Source organism: Leptosomus discolor, chromosome 4 (assembly GCF_034619465.1).
Source record: "Leptosomus discolor isolate bLepDis1 chromosome 4, bLepDis1.hap2, whole genome shotgun sequence".
NCBI lineage: Eukaryota > Metazoa > Chordata > Aves > Leptosomiformes > Leptosomidae > Leptosomus > Leptosomus discolor.
Window position 1 is genome coordinate 81738861 of NC_141394.1, and position 16155 is coordinate 81755015.

General features: G+C 43.4%; 1 protein-coding gene across 1 annotated transcript; it reads left to right on the forward strand.

The window, feature by feature from the left end:
- Positions 1-80: 80 nt before the first annotated feature.
- On the forward strand, positions 81-15194 carry LOC147415733 (uncharacterized). Its single transcript, XM_086464875.1, has 5 exons — positions 81-124; positions 3027-3415; positions 4741-4871; positions 12139-13900; positions 15052-15194. The coding sequence occupies exons 1-5, from the start codon at positions 81-83 to the stop codon at positions 15192-15194; spliced, it is 2469 nt and encodes an 822-aa protein (XP_086321001.1).
- The last annotated feature ends 961 nt before the right edge of the window (positions 15195-16155 follow it).

A 16155-nucleotide genomic window follows, 5' to 3' on the forward strand; every position in this document is an offset into this window, starting at 1 on the left:
CTGACTGGTGAGCGGGCAAGGACGGGGGTGTGCGCAGAAGGGAGTTAAGGGTGCGAGGGTGAGTCAGAGATGTCGGTGTCATGTCGTGTTTTGAGGTCGACGAGAAGAAACACGAGTTTGATGGGTGCTAAGCTGAACTGAGTACATGAGGGAGCGTGCCTCAGCCGAGGATTTCAGTGATGGGATTACATCGTTTTCGCTGCAATTGGCATGGTTTTGAACTTTGAAGGCTGTATTAGTTGGCAGAGCAGTTTGAAGAGGGATTGCCTGGCAAGCTTTTATTGCTGTGTTATTGTTGTTTTTAACAGATCAGTTCTCTCCCTGTCTTCCACTGCTGATGTCTTCAACACGAGGCCAAAGAGTTCCGGATGAGACACTTCTCCAGCAATCAGAAATGGATTTTATTCCCTTAAGGTAGGATAAAGTGACCTGGTGTCATGACAGAACGCAAACCTTTTTTCCTGAGTGGCCATGAGTTGTTCTTGTTCACTGTTCTTTTAGGAGACTCTGGTAGGGTCTGCATCGCTACAGACTAAATGAAGTGGTTTCATGCTGCTCTGTGCTACTGGTACTAGTTCAGCTTATCGTAAATACAGAGGGGGAAAAAGTAACTTTTAGATTATATTTAACACAGGCAAAGGAGGGGTTGGACATGGGAAAGATTTTTTGGGGAGGGGGTTTCCAAGTATAGATGATAGTATCGTGGTAACAATGCAGGAGAAATGTAAAGGTTGGCAGCTGATGGTGGTGGAACATAAAGGACACAAGAACAGGACATAGTATTAGTGATAAAAAGTGCAATCTGTTTGAGCCAAGACTTGTAAATCAATCGGCAATAGCTCTTTTAGCAGAGCATTGATAAGCCATTTCTGATCTTCCAGATTCTTTCAAAAGATCAGGTTATAATGATCCGAACATGAGGTTGAGACTCAACTGCTGACTAAGGAAATGCTAGGCTGCAGGAGAAAGAGATGAACTTCACACACCCACGGATCTGCAAGAATAGCAAAAGCAACACAGAACTCCTTAGCAAATCAAATTGCCTTTTTTTTCCTATAAATACTCATTTTGCTTGTTCACTTTGTTCCAGTATCTAAGGCATAAATTCTTGATTCTTTGTATATTCCTCATAAAGGATTTTCAAGGCCTCTGCATATACCTTTCCTCCTTTGTGTCTAATTTGGCTAACGCAGATTTCTTTCCTCCCTTCCCCATTTTAGGGTGGTTGGTGAGAACGGAGGGCAGATTGTGTCAGCCATGTTAACTCTTCTAATAGCTGTTGAGTCTTGTTAGAGAAAATTAAATGCAGATTTATGTTAGTGATAAACACGTAATTATCTTCTGAGTAAGTGGCTGTTCCCCTCACAAGATGACTCCTATAATCATTAGGCCTTTGGAACTGTGTTTTAGAAGCACTCTTCTCTCAGTTGTCTTTGCAAATACGTGTTGAAAGAAATATAAATATTGTAGGGAGGATATTTTAAATGAGATTGATGAGATGTAAAGGTTGTCTGTTACCTCCTGGGTTTTATGGCTGTAATTCGGCTGCTCTGCAGGCCTAGTTCTGAGGAATTCTGGTTGCATAAATCACTGCAATGTGAAGGAGATTAGGTCACATATATGGCTATTAATATGTAAGATGATAATAAAATCTTAGGCAATAGAGCTGGCTAAGATCTATAATGTAATATATTTCACTTTGTTGGTTAGCTTAAGACGTAGTATAGATGAGTTGAAATTAAGTCCAGTCAAGGCAAATTTTGGGTCTTTTTTTCGGCATATAATGTCTGTATGTCAACTTAGATGCTCTGCTAAAAGGGAGGAAATTCCTTTCTCAGGAGATCCTAGACAGCCTTGGGTAGGCTTTTACCCCCACGAGACTCCTCCAGCTTTCAAAAGATGTTAATGCTGCTGCGTGTGTCTGAACTGCCAATCTCCTGGATGTTGCACAGAGAGGTGGTCTCATCGGAACGTTTTTCTCTGGTATATCACAGAGTTTTAGGTTTTGAGTATGGTTTTCGTTTGGCTTCTCTAAACTAACTGCTTTGTTTAATGTTAATGAAGTTATACTTGGGCAGCAATATGTATATATGTGTGTGGTATACCGATGCCAAGAGCGCTTGTGTGTATTTGTTCTGTACTTACGGAAAAGGGAAAAAGACGTGGGTTTTATCCTGTCTTTACTAAGAAGGGGTTTAGTGCTGTAGCTGCGCTAGTAAAACTAAGTCTTGGCTGTACGTAGATTTGTACACTTGAGTACCCTACGTTTTATAGACTTAAAGCAGCACAGTAGATTGTATCCAGAAACGGTTTCATGGCCAGGGAGCTTTTGAGGTGCTGCTGAAATGTGTTCATGGCAGGCCACTGAGTAGATGGGCAGTTCTATATGAGACTGCCTGTGTTTCCTCACAGAGCTGTAAACAGCAGAAAGGGATGGCACTCCCTGGCCAGTACGAGTTTATTCCCTGCAGCAATGCCACCGAAGCTGTTTTGTGGTTTTTAACCAGCTCTGACAAAAGGGTTCCCAACTATTTCCCTTGAAGACTTGCTCATGGCGAGGAACTTCCCTGCTGCCTAGCTTGACTTTCCAAATCCGATCATGTTTTCTGTGCAGCAATCACTTGGGGAGGAAAAAGGTTTTTAAACCAAACGTTTGTGTTCTCCTTGCCATTGGCAACATGTCATTTTAGATGGGTGAGGCTGAAGCTTACCAGTCTCCTCTGAGGTGTCACACTTCTTGCTCGTGCAGTCTTAGCTCAAGCCTTATTCTAAAACAGTTTCCTAAATGTTTTCAAATATTTGAATTCCTCTAGTACAAGAAGTAGTGTTTACTGATGCAGCTGTTTTCTGGAGCCCCAAGCTTAATGAATCTTCTGTTTCTTCGTAGGTAAATTGCTGTCAGCAGCTGAAATTACGCAAACAAGTTTTAACTTGGGCGCTTCCACTCACAGTATGTCTATACCAATGAATTCAGAAGGTGGCTCAGATACTCTGTCACCCCATGAACTCTCTCCCCGCTTCTCAAGATCTTTCAGAGACAAACCAGTGAGCCTGTGCAGTATGTCATGCCATGAACTGGAGACGACCACTCCGCTTTCCACGCGACAGGAGGCCGAGTGTTCTGCTGTCTCCAAACTAGCTGAACCAAACCAGCAGCTGCAGTCTGTTTCACCTGACTGCCATTCTGACGGAGAGGGTCTCATGCTTTTTGCAGAACGTGCTCAGGATCTGCTAGCTAAAAATGAGCCAAAAGATGGGAATAGCAGCCTGCAGAGATGGACTGCCAGTAGTTTGGCTGGAGTTAAAAGTGAAATGGAAGTTGCCAGAGGATCACGAACTGCCAGTGTGGGTAGTAACAGAAATAAGGGTCGAGAAAGTGATTCTTTGGTTGGATCCAGTGCATTGCAAGAAATACGTAAGCTTTTGGCAGCGGTACAGGATATAGCCGGCAGGGGGGGTGATCCTGTCTTTTCCAGCACCTCTTCTAGAGACACTGGTGAGTCTTCCCCAGCGCTGATTAGAAAGGAGGATGGCCCTGAAGGTTCCAGGTTAGTGAAAGACAGCGTCCCTCAGTTTCAGAAGATACTGTCCCGGGATGAGACTACGGCCCAAAGCAGTCTGCAAGAAGAGGGGTCGGTAATAAAGCCTCCGAATTACAACGCGTGCGGTTTAAGATGGGAAGATTCCTTTGATGTCAGTTTGCACCGTAGCGAAGAGATGATGAAGGAAATAACCAGAGAGTTTAGGCCAGGAAAATCTGTAGGAAGGTCTGAGCCAGAAGGCTGTAGCAGTGTAACTACAGACCGAAATCAGCCTGGGTTTGTGGGTCTTGCACAAAGCAAGGCAAGTAGTGAAGCCAGCACTGGAAGAACATCAGAGTTGGGGAATCCTTCTTCCTCGGAGCCTCTAGGCAGCGTCCCCGGTGTCACGGGAGGCTTCCAGAGCGTGTTGTCTAAAGCTAGTGTAGGGGGAAGGAAGGCAGGAGGCACATGAGAGAGCGAGGACAGTAGCAGTGGGGATTCACTAGCTGCCCGTGTCAAAAACCTTCTGAGAAGCGGATCGCCTGTGATACACACAACACAAATTCTGAAGAGTGCAGACGAAGAGGAGAGGAGATCACGAGGTAATAATATGTCTCACTTGTGTTTTATCAAGTCTTTACTTAAGTATATGTTTAAGGGGTTGCTTTGAAATGAAGGGGCATGGATGTAAGGGGACATCTGAGGTCATCTGAGTCTGTTCCCCTGATTTTAAAGGAGTTTAGGTGATACTGTATTATTAATATAAGCTTTAATGGGACAGGGCTTAAATGTTCAATGGTTTTTACTCATCTTATGTAGTAGGATAGAATGGGATAGAATTGGACTTTTCCAGTTTGAATACTTTTTGTCTAACATTGACCTGAGAAAGCGTTGTGTCCACATAGCTATTGGGCATGTGCTAGGTTAAGAATTTGGGAAGGGATTGCTTGAAAGAGTGTCGAGTCGGAGACTGTAAAGATGACAGAATCAGGCAATGGGTCTTGGATCCATCTTTCCAAAGAAACATTCAAAAGGCCCGTTTTGAATTGTATTCCTGGTCAGTCCAGGAGCTCTGGTTTTTGTTGGTGGTCTTTGTTCCCTCAGTCACGGTAGCTAGAAATGCATAGCGAAGTTTTGATTTTAAGTTACAAAACTGTTTCCATACATGATGTAAGCAAATGAAAAGGGACCTGCTTTCTGGTTTATGTTCTTTGCGTAGCATGGGTGAAGCTAAAACTGGCCAGCCAGTCTGAGGAATCTGTGTCAGACTTGAATGAAGAGGACCAACACAGAATAGAGGAAATAAAGGCAGAGCTGCTTCTGCGTGCCAAGAAATCTGCGCCATCCAAGGTACAAAATACAGAAACCAGCTGCTCTGGAGAAAAGTTTTGAAGTGGGAGATAACTGCTACTGTCTTGCCTGGCATCTTAAAATGATGAATAATATTCCTGCAGTATATTTTGAAGATTGGTGATGCAAACGAATGAGAGCTCTGTGTAGTGGAGACGCTTGTTTTGGCTTAGTCGGTTCCTACGTGTGTTTTAGGACCAGCCGTGGCACGTGCGGTTGCAGGTTTTTTTGGTTTTTTCCCCAGAGAGTAGTTAGATATCTTGGGCAAGGGTTTGGGGTGTAGGGAGGTGGCACACAGCTGATGATGTTCTGAAGGAAGGGGTGAAGGACAGAGATGAGGTCAGTGATGCTGTGATGGAAGAACTGGTGTTTTTGTGGTGAGAAAGCGCACACAGCTCACGGTTCTTGATGGGCTTCCCGAGTTGTGCTTTTCACAAAATATTTATGCATGGGCTGATGGTGCCGTGTAAACTCCTCCTCCTGTGGAAGAAGTTTCTGTACAATGCGATATCGTCTGGGTAATAGCAGTGTTTGTTGTGTTACTTCCCCTGTGTTCTGAAAGGCTTGCAAAGGAGTTGTAGATTTATTTTTGAAAGGGTGCTTCAGGGAGGAAGGGAGTAAATTGTTCCTCTCTCGTGTTGACTGTTGTGGTGGGTTGACCCTGGCTGGATGCTGGGTACCCACCAAAGCTGCTCTCTCACTCCCCCTCCTCAGCTGGACAGGGGAGAGAAAACTATAACAACAGGCTCGTGGGTCAAGATAAGGACAGGGAGATTTAAGAGTAGTTGGTGTTTGTGTTTGTAGTTTCTTGGGCATGAACAGTGTTGGTAATGTAGACATCAGGTTCATAAAAACAACAGATGAAACTTTTTGGTTTTTCATGTATAGATGTGATCTTTGACTGGAGAGCCTGGGGGGAAAAAAAAAGTATTTAAACAATTTGATTTATGCTTAGAAGTTCAGACCATTCTTAAAAAAGAAAAACAAAACAAATACATTTTTGCTTCAATCTACTCAACAGAAACTAGAGGCCCTGAAGCCTTTTTTCCCCCCAACTTCTAGATTTTGTTAGAGCACAGCTTTGTCCCTAACGTGTTACTTTTACCTTTATGTGGTTCAGTGTCAGCCACGAATTATCCCAGTTTAGAGTAACAAAAAATTAATCATAGTTTTGCAAGCCAAGATTGTAAGGAATTGCTTTAGGTCAACGACAACACTTTCTGCTTTGATCTTGAAAATGTTTTTGCTCTACAATGGCTTTAATTTGAGATTAAAAAATGGTTTTGAATTTGCAGAATGAAGGTGGCTTTTGTTATACTTATGACAAATGTATTTTTACCTGCAAGCAAAAGAATATGTTACTGAAAAATACAGATCGTTGAAAACTATTTAACTGAAAAACAAAATGCGGCCAGTTTTGTTGCTGACAAAATGATTTACTATGAATTTAATGGAAACTGGCCTGTAAAGTACCTGTTGAATTTATAGAGCAAAGCTGGCCACGCACTGACTTAAAACGAACAGAACAAAGATGATGAGAAGATATTTTCCTTCTACTAAACTTTAAAGACTGAGAGAGACAAACTGTTCTAGCATTCAAGTCAAAAATTCCTTCGTCAGACCGTCAGCTTTATTTAGTGCTTCTGGTGCAGCTTCTGATGAGTGCTCTTTTTGGAGAGTTTAGACTCTGCCTCTCGTTTCTGTAGGTGACAACTCGAGAAATATACCGTACCACTGTGATATTTTATTGTTCCCTGCAGGAAGGAGCAGGACAGCTTGGGAGAGTTTTTCTCAGTGATCTTTTTATTCTAAAGATTGTTCCATCTTTTGAGCTAGTCGAGTATCTGTTTGATGGCGGTTTGTCACTGGTGATGTGCTAACAGACGCTCTAAAAAAGCAGCATCATAATGAATTCTCAAGTTGCAGCTGAGCAGAGTGTTTGAGGAGGTGATTGGGACAGATGCACATAAATGGGTTCCAAACACGTGCTCGAGTGCTCAGCTGAATAGTGGCCCCAAAAAGGGAACGTTCAATATGAAAGTTTAATTTTGAAGACGTATCTCTAATAGCAAGCAATGCTGGTGAGTGTAACTCGGAATTGTGTTTTCTTTGCTTTCTCTGCTGTAAAACTGACAGACCTTGCGTAGTGAATCTGTTTTCTGTACGCTTCGTTTGTGGAGCCTTCCTGTCGGTTTTATAGCTCTTTGGTTACACAAGGAGAGAAATACTCTGCTCACGCTGTCATGCTTTTCTAATAAACACTAAAGCTTGGCAGAAATGCTTAGGAATAGATGGCAAACATGGAACTCTTGACATAAAGGTTGTGTTTTTTTCCCTAAATTCCATACTGACTCTTCCTAAAGGTTTTAATTGGCCATTCCTGGAAAGAGAAGGTGCATTTGGCTCCTTCAGGAGGGAAAGGAGACAAAGGCTGCGGATTTATTAACTGCAAATGCTTTGTGAAGGGGCCCAAGAAAGGTGACATTTCAGATTGTCCAGAGATGGGTGTTGTGAAACACAAGATAAACTGATGGCCCTCTTCTATCCACTTGTTTGTTATGAAGGGAGGCAGAGAGTTGCCAAGACCTTCCTATAGATAGGTCACTGTTTGATGAATGATTCCTACATGTGTCGATGCTGGTGTGGCTCTAGAGGTCTGGTTTTCGACTTAGCAGGTAAGCTGGCAGTAGAGTCTTTCCTCTTTTGAGGCTTGAGGAGTTTAACCCTCGGATGGGTGTTGCTCTTCAGTCACAGAGAGCCATGAACCACATGATGTTTGCTGGGATTTTTAGGAAAAACATCTGAAAAGTCAATCCTAGGCTCCAGAAATCAGCCCTGTTACTGTTCTTCCACTCAAATCATTAGATTGTTTCCAGATAGGAAGAATTTAGAGAATAACGGGGAAAAGGCAAAGACTTGTATGTGGTCTGCTGTTCCAGGAGCATTGTTTTCAAACTGAGCCACCTTCGTGTGCCATTTGGACACGTACATCTGTTTTGGTCCCCCAGTTGAGATTGAGGGGTTTGACTTGCCGTTAGATGTTCAGTACAGTTTGAGCATATTAAACCTAAGCATTTTCCTTCTAAATCGAGGACCTTATTACCCCACTTGTATTTTTGTGGGTGCCATAGGAGCGTTCCCCCTTTGTATACTGTGTTCTTCCACTGTGTGCTGTATTTTTCCACTCCTTGTACTTTCTCACTTTTTCAGGAAGTTCACAGAGTTGTAGCTATAAATTTGCACTGCAATCTCTTGTGGATCATATGCCATACAGATCTTTTTTGGAAAGATGACACATAACAAGCACAATAAAACATGTGAAAGGCTTGGGAAGATGAGTTTATAGCAACTTCTGTGCTTGCTTTCAGTAGTAGGAGTTGCTGTGTATTCCTTCAAGCCGTTGAACTGGTATGCGGTTTAGGGAGGAGATTGTGTCCGGAGCACCCCTACCCTGGCACAGGGCTGCTCTGTGTCCTTGCGTTCTTCTACAATCCCTTGTTGTCCCTCTTGGCTACAGGAAATACGGGAAGCCAAATGAACTAGTTTACTTGCTTAGAATAGGTAAAGCCACAGAAAAGTGCTGCTTTGGAATACTAATCCAGACCTTGCCGAAGTAGTTTAGTGCTGGTGACAGCTGGGATGTAGAAAGGATGGAGAATCTGCTCTGTATTTCTTGTTTATACTTTGTGACTTACACCAGAAATGTCTTTGACTGATTTTTATTTCCAAATTCCAACTGGCTGCTGAGGATGTAATCATCCAGGGACCTGTGTTGCACTTCATTAGTGAAATACACTCTGCTGTTTCCACAGTTGTTCCAGTCAGTAGGAAAAAATAAATATAGCCTAGATTTTTTTTTTAATTTTATTTAAAAAAAAAAAAAAAATAACCTTTTCTGGCCCCTCTCCATGGCAGTGTGTTTCTCTCCGATTTGCTCTCTGCACCTCAATGGAAGTATTGTAATTTTAAATACCATTGAAATTAAGGAAGTGCAGATGCTGATGGATTAATAAAATGATGTCCACACTTAAGTTCTCTCTAAAGAAGACTGGTGGGCTATAGTTTCACAGACACTAACATGATCTCTGATGATTTGGATGTAAGGTTTGGATGCTGATGAAATTACTTGTCTCTTGTCTTGTCCCTTTCCAGTGCTCACTAACCATGACACTACCCGTGACACTAAACTGGCCCGTCAAAAAGAATCGGGGTGAAATAATGTAAGAGGGAGCTGCTCTCCAGCATGGTGTGTGAAGCGTGGTGTGGTGTCTTCTGTCAGGAACGGCACTCACTGTGTGATAACCTGGTTTGGTTAGTGCGTGTCTAAGTGAGGGGAATCTTGGTGTGTAGATAAATGTTCATGTCTCTAGAATCGATACAGCTGCTTCCAAAGGTTGGTGCCCCATTGTTCTGTTGGAGGTGCAGTGTTAACAGATCAGGTGAGTGGTTGCCTTAATTTGCTTCAGGGCACAATCTGTTGCAGTTGTTTCATCGATGCTGACAGTAATAAATTACTGCGGGGTAACTTTTCCCAGTTGAACTTGCAAGGCTTTCTCTGCGCTCTTGGAGTAACAGGTTTTCTGCATGCATCTGGGAGCGTGATGTCTTCTTCACTCGTTTGTAGTGTGATCTTTACTCTAGAGGTGTTTGCATTTCTTTTCTTCCAAACTACCTTCTCCTTAGGCCAGTCAGGTAAGTTGCTGCAAAGATCGACTGTCAGCATTGAGGAGCTTCTGCTGCGATGAGAAAAGTCTTGGAAGCAAAGGTCCTGTCCATCCCTCCCTCCTGATCCCTCCACATGCACGGGGAGTTGCAGAAAGTGGGGAGGTGAGGGTGGTGAGCCAGTCGGAGAGAGAGGATCACGCTTTGCTTGTCTGTCTTGATCTCAGTAAACCTCTGCAGACAGTGACTGTGCCTCGTTAGTATCTGCTGCTTGTACTGAGTGGAAAGAAGAGTTTGGAATATCCAAACTTCATTGAGTATTTAGACACGTTAATTTCTGCTTTGCTTGGCAAGCACCAAGAGTCATTTGCTGACCCTTCATACCTTTATCTCTCTATGGTGTATTTAGTGCTTTGTCTGCAAACGGTGTGTCGAGAAATCGGGTTGCACTTTGAGAGGCCAGCGGAAGGTGTAGGTTCCTTAGGGAGCAGGTGCTGTAGCCCTGGGAATTTTCCAGTGAACTGCAGTGTCAGTAATCTGCCTCATTAAGGGGCAGCTGAAAGGCAACACCAGCTGATGAGTGTGCTCAGAGTCGGGCGTGGAGTTTTCCTTTTTTCTCTGATTCTGCTGAGGGGCTCTAGCATACGTTGCTTTAATGTTATTTACCTGCTGTGATAAATTGCTGTCGATTGTTGCTGCTGGGATTTTTTTTTTTTTTTGATGGTGGAATGGGGCTTGAGATACAGGAGAAGATGAAGCAACGAGGACTGGAGAGCGTGCTGAAAATGGGAAGGGGTAGTGAAATCAGGCAGAGAAACCAGGACAGAAGTTAGTACTTAAGTGAAGTATTAGTTTCCGTTTCCTAAATGAGGTAAGGTAACTTAAGCCACAGCATTTTATACTGGTGTGTAAAGTACATGCCAGAGATGCCTGAATACCTGCAGTCAAATAGCAGAGTCGTGGCCCTGATACTGGAGGGGGGGCGATACAGATGTGGGACAATTTGCATGGTCAGACAAGGGTGTAAATGCAACTTGTCTTTGCTCATAAAATCATTTTAAAAATAACTGGCAGTGAACTTCCTCGGTTTTGGTGGGACCAGTGTCTTATCTGTTGCTAGGAATACCTTCTCCTTCTTCTTGCAGCACTGTCCCGGCTTTGCAAACAAAAAAATAGTATTTGTGGCAAACGTGCCTGTTTTGATGGGAGAATGAAAATGATCTGCACCTGAGAATTGGGAAGTTTGTACAAGTTATCCTTTACCTTAAAGACCAAATCAAAGCTCTGATTGTTTTCAGTCATTTTTTAATTACTGTCAGCAGTGGGTGGTGACCATAAAAATCAAAAGATTTATTACAGCTCTTGTCTGAGAGGGAAATTGGCATCCTTGTTTTAGGGGAAAAGAGAAAAGTCAATTATGGAAAATTAAAGCTTTTCTAATGAAATATTTTCTCACGCTTTGTGAAGAACAGCTTTCTTTTCTTCCCACTTGTTCCCAGGTAACTGAGTTCCTTTCATTTTAGTTCTGCTTCACAAGCGCTAGAATGAAACAACTCAAGTGCAAGGGAAAAACTTTTACATCAAGTTCTCTTTCATAGAGTGATAGTTATGGCACAGCAAAACATCAGGTGCAGAGGTATCCCTGTAACCCTAAAATGTCACGTACTGTAGTGCTTTGATAACGTGGAGTGTGTTTGGATTCTGGTCCAAACCAGAAGAGTTTTAGTGTGTGTCTGTTACCTGATTGCTCGGAGGTCACCAGAACTGAACATCACATACTTGGTTACGGTTTGAGTACTTCCAGCTGGGAGTAAACGTGAGTTTCGGTGTTGTTTTGTTCTTCCAAGGAGCTATGAAGGGACGCCCTTCGTCAGCAATTTACAGATCACGAGTGGTTAAATTGGACACAAGATCTCCGTCCTTGGAGATTTTTGAAACTTGATGGGCCCAGGCCCTGAGCAACCTGTTCCAATGGTGGAGTTAGCCCTTCTGTGAGCGAGAGGTCAGGCTAGAGACTTCCAGAGGTCTCTTCCAACCAAAGTGTTTCTGTGATTTCGTATGGCTAATTGGCTGTCTTCTTAATTAATAAAATTATCACTGAAATCGCAAAGATTTAGCCAGATGTGTGTGTCGCTCTAAATCCCTTTGAACTTAGTGAATTTAGATCGTGAATATTTGTTCAAAAGATAGTTATTCCTAGCATGTGATGAACTGGGTTTAACAAATGTCCAGCTGTGTCTGAAGCAAACTGATAGAAAGGAAGACAGCTTTGTTCTTCTTTTCCAGTGAGTGGGGTGGCGTTGAGGAGGTATTTACGACTTAGCCTGTTTAACAGAGTTACAACTTTGTAGTTCACAAAACTAAAGGGTTCTATATGGATGTCACTGCTGCTGTTTGTTACAGCATCAAATCCAGGTTAGCTAATTTGCTGGCACTTAAGATATTTTTTTAGTTAGTTCCATTAACAGATGAGTTCCAGAGAAAGCGTGATGACAGACTCTTGATTATTGACAGCACTGGTCTGTCTTTGAATGCTGCAATCCAGATTTTGGCGAGGGCAGGAGGTTGTCCCCATAACCTATGTGAATTCTTCTGTATTTTTCAGGATCCATGCGTGTGTCTTTCAGAAGCTGCTTCTGAATATAGCTGTAACCAGGAGCAGGACATCGAGCATTACAAAGCTCCAAGTGACAAAAGATTTCAATCTGACAGGCAGACACCAGCCATCAGGACTAAGGACCTTTTGGAGTCAAGCTTACGACAAGCCGTGCCGTTACACAGAGCTGATCCCTCTGACTGCATCCCCTTCAGCAGGCAAGAGTTTAAAACTTCGAGTGCCGTTCAAACGCCTGTCTGCAACCAACACCCAACAGTTGCAACTCGTCATTCTGATGCTGTCGTTGAACTTCATCCCCCACTGCAGAAGGAGTGGGACACATATGCAGTGAGGTCTGCAGCTGCTTCTGACGTACAAAGAGAAGCCCATCTGCCAGCTCAGAAGCGGCTGCCTATGGAAAAGTGTTATGAGGATATGGCCAAGCAAATTACTTCGATCACCTTTTCATCCCGAAAACGTTTGCAGTCCCCTTTGACTTCCATGGCACTCAGCAGCAGTCTCACTAGAGATGGCCTTGATGGGGTAATGCCTTTGGAGGTTGACTCTGCTAGCAGTGAGGAACAGAGCCATGGCAGCCAACCTTGGGAAAGATCTAAGACCTGTCCTCCTTCAAGTCCAAAGCTTGCTGGCTCGGTGTCTAATGAGATTGCTTTTCCTGCTGGGAAAGACAGGTTTCATCCTGTCTCTGCTGACAGTAACAGAGTTGGAGCTGATCAAGAAACAGACTGTTTGTCAGATCAGGATTCCATAAGCATCCCTGCTGATAAAAGACAGACCCTTAGTGGAAAAGATTCTGATGTTCTGCCTCAAGATGTGACTGAACTGGGCAGGCATAGTGCCAGACTTGTGGGGCTTGACTGCGATACAAGATTCAGTCGAGATACGAATAGCTTTAATGAGCCTCGTTCTATAAGCTCTTACCAGCAGGAGAAGAGCAGCCCGCCTGGACACATCCAGTTGTACGAGAGCTTAGAAGGCTCAGGTCCAGCCGTAGAGGCTGATTTGCTGAAGAGCCGTGTTAAGTTGCTGGAAGAGGAGAAGAAAAGTCCTTCTGATGAAGTACCTCTCGTTCAGAACGAGGTTGTGAGAGAGCAAATCGGTACGTCTCGCCGCTCATCTGTGGATGAGAATTTATCCACCGTGTCTGTATCTCCTTCATCACCAACTAAGAAAGTTGTGTCTTGTGTCCACATAACTCTTTCCTCAAAGTGTAATCACTCGGAGCCGCATACCAACGTGAATACTGAAAATGAGATGAGATCCTGGGATAAACCTGAAGTTAATACTCAACCAGTGTCTTTAAAAACTCCAGAAACTTTAGTAGAATGTGTTTCTAAATTACCAATGGGTGACCTTATTCCAGAAGATCCAAGATCTTCATCTTTCCCAGTGCCAGTGTCTTCAGCAAGTCCCTGCCTAGCGCTGTCCTCTGTTCCAAGCACCGCAGGGCAAGAGCTGCTTCTGCAAAGCAGTGAGAGCCCACGAGTCGCTGTTCTGGGTTCAGGGGGATGTAGTCTGAAAAATACCTTCAACTCTGTAGTTCCTGCAAAAATGGGGAAAAGCACTTCTGATGCTACCACCCAGATAACCACAGAAAGGCCTGAAAAAACCACCTTTTCAGCAGAAATTTATGTTGATCCACAAGACAGTGAAAATGCTGTCCGCCAATTGTCTCTCCAGAAAGGACAGGAACTTCCCAGCAGCACAACTTCATCTCTTAACAAGATTCCCTCTTTCCCAAGGCAGGGTGGTGAGCAAATTATGTCTTATATGTATATGTAGACTTTCATCTATTTAATTTTGAAACGTTTATAGGTATCGAAACCCAAACCCAGCTTTTCTGTGGAAATAACATTCTTGAGATAATTTTTATATTTCAAGTTGCTCATATGGGATAAAACCGAACCCTTAAACTTGGGCTCTACAGTCTTGTGGGTAGCGAGTTGGTATTGATACAGTTGTGATTCCGTTCAGGTTTATCTGGAACTGAATTTGTTGTGTACAAATCTGGTTCCAGAACATGTTCTGACATTTGTTTCTAGATAATTTGATTTGGTTCACTGCTTAGAGTTTATGCGGAGCTTTACCCGATTGCTCATTTGCTCTCTAGTACAAGGTAGTACAAAAACTAGGAGGAAAATACGCACATTGCTCTTTTCAATAGAATAAAATAGAAAAACGTCCAGGGCTTTTAAAATCTGTTGACAGAGGAATGTGGATGTTGCCCCGTGGTTTCCCACAGTGGTGTCTGATACTACTGATGTGTGTAGACTTGTGTAGTTGTCATGATTTTTCCTGGGCTCCAGGCTTTGTATCTCTCTTCTCCAGCTGTTTAAATTAGTACGGGCTGAGAGAACAGATTCTTTCATTATATCAGAGCACAAAAAAATGTTTCAGCTGTCTGATCACCTCTTCTCTTTGCTGTTAGAAGTCAGCTAGTGTTCTGGTCCAAACGGTTGCTGGAATTCTGTTATGTCAGCACACGGTTTTACTGACTTGAGGGACAGATACCCTCCTATCCATGCTCATTTAAAGTTATTTCATTACATATGGGTCAACTGGGAGCTATGTGGGTATGTGAGTTGGTGTTTGGGGTTTTTTTGAGTCAGTGTTCATCACCCTGGTCACAAATTGACTGTGGAATAGGTAGGTAAGCTATTTTTTCTAGCTAAGCAAGAATCAACGTTCTAACCGTTGGGTGGGTATTAAATAATTACATTTAACTAATGAAATAATTTAAATTGCAATTTATTTTCCTAAAGAACGGGATATTTCTGCAGATTTACCCCAGTGAACGACTTCAGCAGTCTCCTTGGGTAGTGATCTGTTGCTTTTATCTTCAGTTACATTAAAGGACTAAAGCCTGACTTCAGTTAATTGCTCTGCCTGCCATCCCCACAGATCAGCCCTTACTGCTGCCGTATAAACCTTCTGGAAGTACTGGGATGTATTATGTTCCTTATCCAAAGGCAGGATCCAAACTTTCTCCAGTTGGGTCAGAAACCGGTGTTGAGAGCTGTCACTCAGGGAGGTATTTATCTTAGATCTTTGTCCTGGTTTGGGCTATACCAGAACTAATTCTGTTTGAGTGCTTTAACTTTTCAGTTCAGTCTCCTCTAATTAACGGCAATTTCTGAAACAGCAGCACGTTTTTCCAGGCAGTGACTGCTCCCAGCAGTGATAACCCCTGATGTGTATAGCTCGTACCAAGGAATGGGATGCAGAGAGGCCCTGGCTTGTACTTGTTCTTGTAGTGACCAAGGTCACTGCTAAATCCTGTGGTCCGTGTTGGGGTGCTGGAAGTGAAAAGGGTCACAAGCACAAAAAAGGTCATACCTATAGGGAGGAGCAAACCAGACAGTTGACTCAAACCTGACCCACAGAGTGTTCCATCCCATGGACGTCATGGTCAGTGTAAAGCTGAGGGGTCACGAGGGTCTCACTCTCTTCTTGGATGGCCGACATCTGAGGAGGGCTCTGTCTGTCTGTCTGTCGATCCTGATCCGTGCATCCCTGAATCCAGTGCCTGAGTCCAGCTCCTGCATCCCGTCCCTGTCTGCTGCCCAGTCCAGCCTGGGACTGCCCCAGTGCCAGCCCTGCAGCGTGGTGGGGATGTGTCGTCATCAGGGTGGGAGGAGTTGGGTTCAGTATTGGTGGTGTATCTATTTGTACATATTGTATATATTTCATTATTTCCTTATTCTTATTCTTGTCTTTTATTGTTAAAATTTCATTAAAGATGTTTTAGTTTTCCTTTCCAAACTGTAAAATCTCTCTCCCTTGTTTTCTCTCTTTTTCCCTTTTTGGGAGGAGAGAGGGGTTAATAGAGACCCTCTGTCATTTGTTAGTGGCCAGCCCAGCCTCAAACTGTGACAGAAGGCATTGAGCCTTGGGCCTCAGAGGGGTTCGGTATGAACCAGAACCTCTCGATCCAGATCCGCCAGACACAGATGTTCTCTCTCCCCTTACGGGCTCCTTCACAAAGCACAGACCAAAGCATTATCA

Excerpts from the sequence above, each read along its gene's own strand:
- LOC147415733 (XM_086464875.1), top strand. The coding sequence starts at position 81 with ATGTCGTGTTTTGAGGTCGACGAGAAGAAACACGAGTTTGATGG. Across the intron at positions 125-3,026 it reads AAGAAACACGAGTTTGATGG|ATCTTTCAGAGACAAACCAG; the intron begins GTGCTAAGCTGA and ends CCGCTTCTCAAG. Across the intron at positions 13,901-15,051 it reads CTCTTTCCCAAGGCAGGGTG|ATCAGCCCTTACTGCTGCCG; the intron begins GTGAGCAAATTA and ends CCATCCCCACAG.